The sequence below is a fragment of the Rana temporaria genome, chromosome 1 (genome assembly GCF_905171775.1).
Source record: "Rana temporaria chromosome 1, aRanTem1.1, whole genome shotgun sequence".
NCBI classification, from domain to species: domain Eukaryota; kingdom Metazoa; phylum Chordata; class Amphibia; order Anura; family Ranidae; genus Rana; species Rana temporaria.
Window position 1 is genome coordinate 245439688 of NC_053489.1, and position 1706 is coordinate 245441393.

At 37.5% G+C, this 1706-nt stretch overlaps 1 protein-coding gene across 1 annotated transcript; it reads right to left on the bottom strand.

The window, feature by feature from the left end:
• Positions 1 to 444: 444 nt before the first annotated feature.
• LOC120945843 (olfactory receptor 6F1-like) lies at positions 445 to 1371 on the bottom strand. The gene has a single exon (XM_040360385.1). It carries the CDS (start codon positions 1369 to 1371, stop codon positions 445 to 447), a length of 927 nt encoding a protein of 308 aa, XP_040216319.1.
• Between the last annotated feature and the right edge of the window lie 335 nt (positions 1372 to 1706).

Below are 1706 nucleotides of genomic sequence, written 5' to 3' on the forward strand. Positions count from 1 at the left end.
ACCCGCAAAGCACCGCCTATTCATTTCAATGGGCAAGATCGGTGGAGGAACGGTATACACACTGCTCCTTCACCACTCCAAAGATGCTGCTTGCAGGAAATTTTTTAACGTACTGCCAGTACCCCGCTCCAGTGTGAAAGCCCTCGAGCTTTCACAATGGAGTGAATGGAGCGGTTCTTTCAGGGCGCTGTGCAGACGCTATTTTTAGCGTTATATCGCCTGCAAAACACCTCAGTGTGAAAGAGGTCTAAGTCTACCAGTGTGCATGCAAAATTTTAATTAATATGCATATGCGTGTTAAAAATACAAACAAAATAACACTGAACTACCACACATGCGTGAACTGTATGTGAAAGCATATGAGACTTGTGTGTTTTTATGATTATCTCATAAAAAAAATTATGTTTGTAAAAACTAAGAATTCCTATTCTAAATACGAATACATCAATATGTAATTATTTTTCTTAATGCATCATGGACCTCTCTGTTTCGAAGCGTGTACACTATTGGATTCAGTAATGGAATTACAATAGCATAAAATACAGATACAAATTTATCCATTTGTATAGTGTATTGAGTGGTTGGGCGGATATAAATAAAAGTGATTGTGCCATAAAAGGTCAAGACAACTGTCAAATGGGAGACACATGTGGAAAATGCCTTTCTTCTACTTAACAGAGACGGAAGGTGACTAATTGTCTTTATTATATGTACATATGAAAGCGTGGTAAGGAGAAAAGAGTAGAGTATAATAATCCAAGCAAAGGCATACCATAACGCATCTGTAGCAAATGTTTTATTGCAGGAGATGCTTAGTAATGCAACAAAATCACAAAAAAAGTGATTTATGACTCTTGGACCACAGAATAAAAGTCTAGAGCTGGGAATGGTTAATAAGAAACTGCTGGAAAAGCCACAAATCCAGGACCACATTGCCAACTGATTGCATAGTTTTCTTGTCATAATGGAGTTATAACGTAGTGGATGACATATTGCCATATATCTGTCATATCCCATCATGGCAAGGAAGAAGAGCTCAGTGAATCCTAATGCAAAAAAGAAATAGATCTGTGTGATGCAGCCTTTATAAGAAATTAATTTGTTGTCAACCGTGAAGTCCACCAGCATTTTTGGAACAGTAGAAGTGATATACCAGATCTCAAGAAAAGAAAAGTGGCACAAAATAATGTACATAGGAATCTTCCTGAGATTCAAATTTAATGTTACAGTCCCAATAATGAGCAGGTTTGCAGAAACGGTCAGGAGGTAAAATCCTAATAAGACCACAAATAGAAGTAATTGCAGTTCTCTGCTGCTGGGGAATCCCAATAGCATAAACTCTGCCATTTGGCTTTCATTTCCTGTATTCATCACTTCATTATGTAAAGCACCTAGAAGAAAATCATAGGAATGTATAGAAAAAGTTAGAAATTATATAAAAAGAAATAAGGTGGCAGTTCTACACACACACACTTCAAACAATGCTTTGAGGTTTCCTTATTATTATTTTCTTGTTAAACTACAGTTAGGATGGATTCCTACACTAAGGGCCAGATTCACAAAAGAGATACGACGGCGTATCTCCTGATACGCCGTCGTATCTCTGTGTTACGGCCGTTCTAACTAAGTGACTGATTCATAGAATCAGTTACGCATAGCTAGCCCTAAGATCCGACAGGTGTAATTGAATTACACTGTCGGATCTT

Excerpts from the sequence above, each read along its gene's own strand:
- LOC120945843 (XM_040360385.1), bottom strand. The coding sequence starts at position 1,371 with ATGAATACAGGAAATGAAAGCCAAATGGCAGAGTTTATGCTATTGGGA.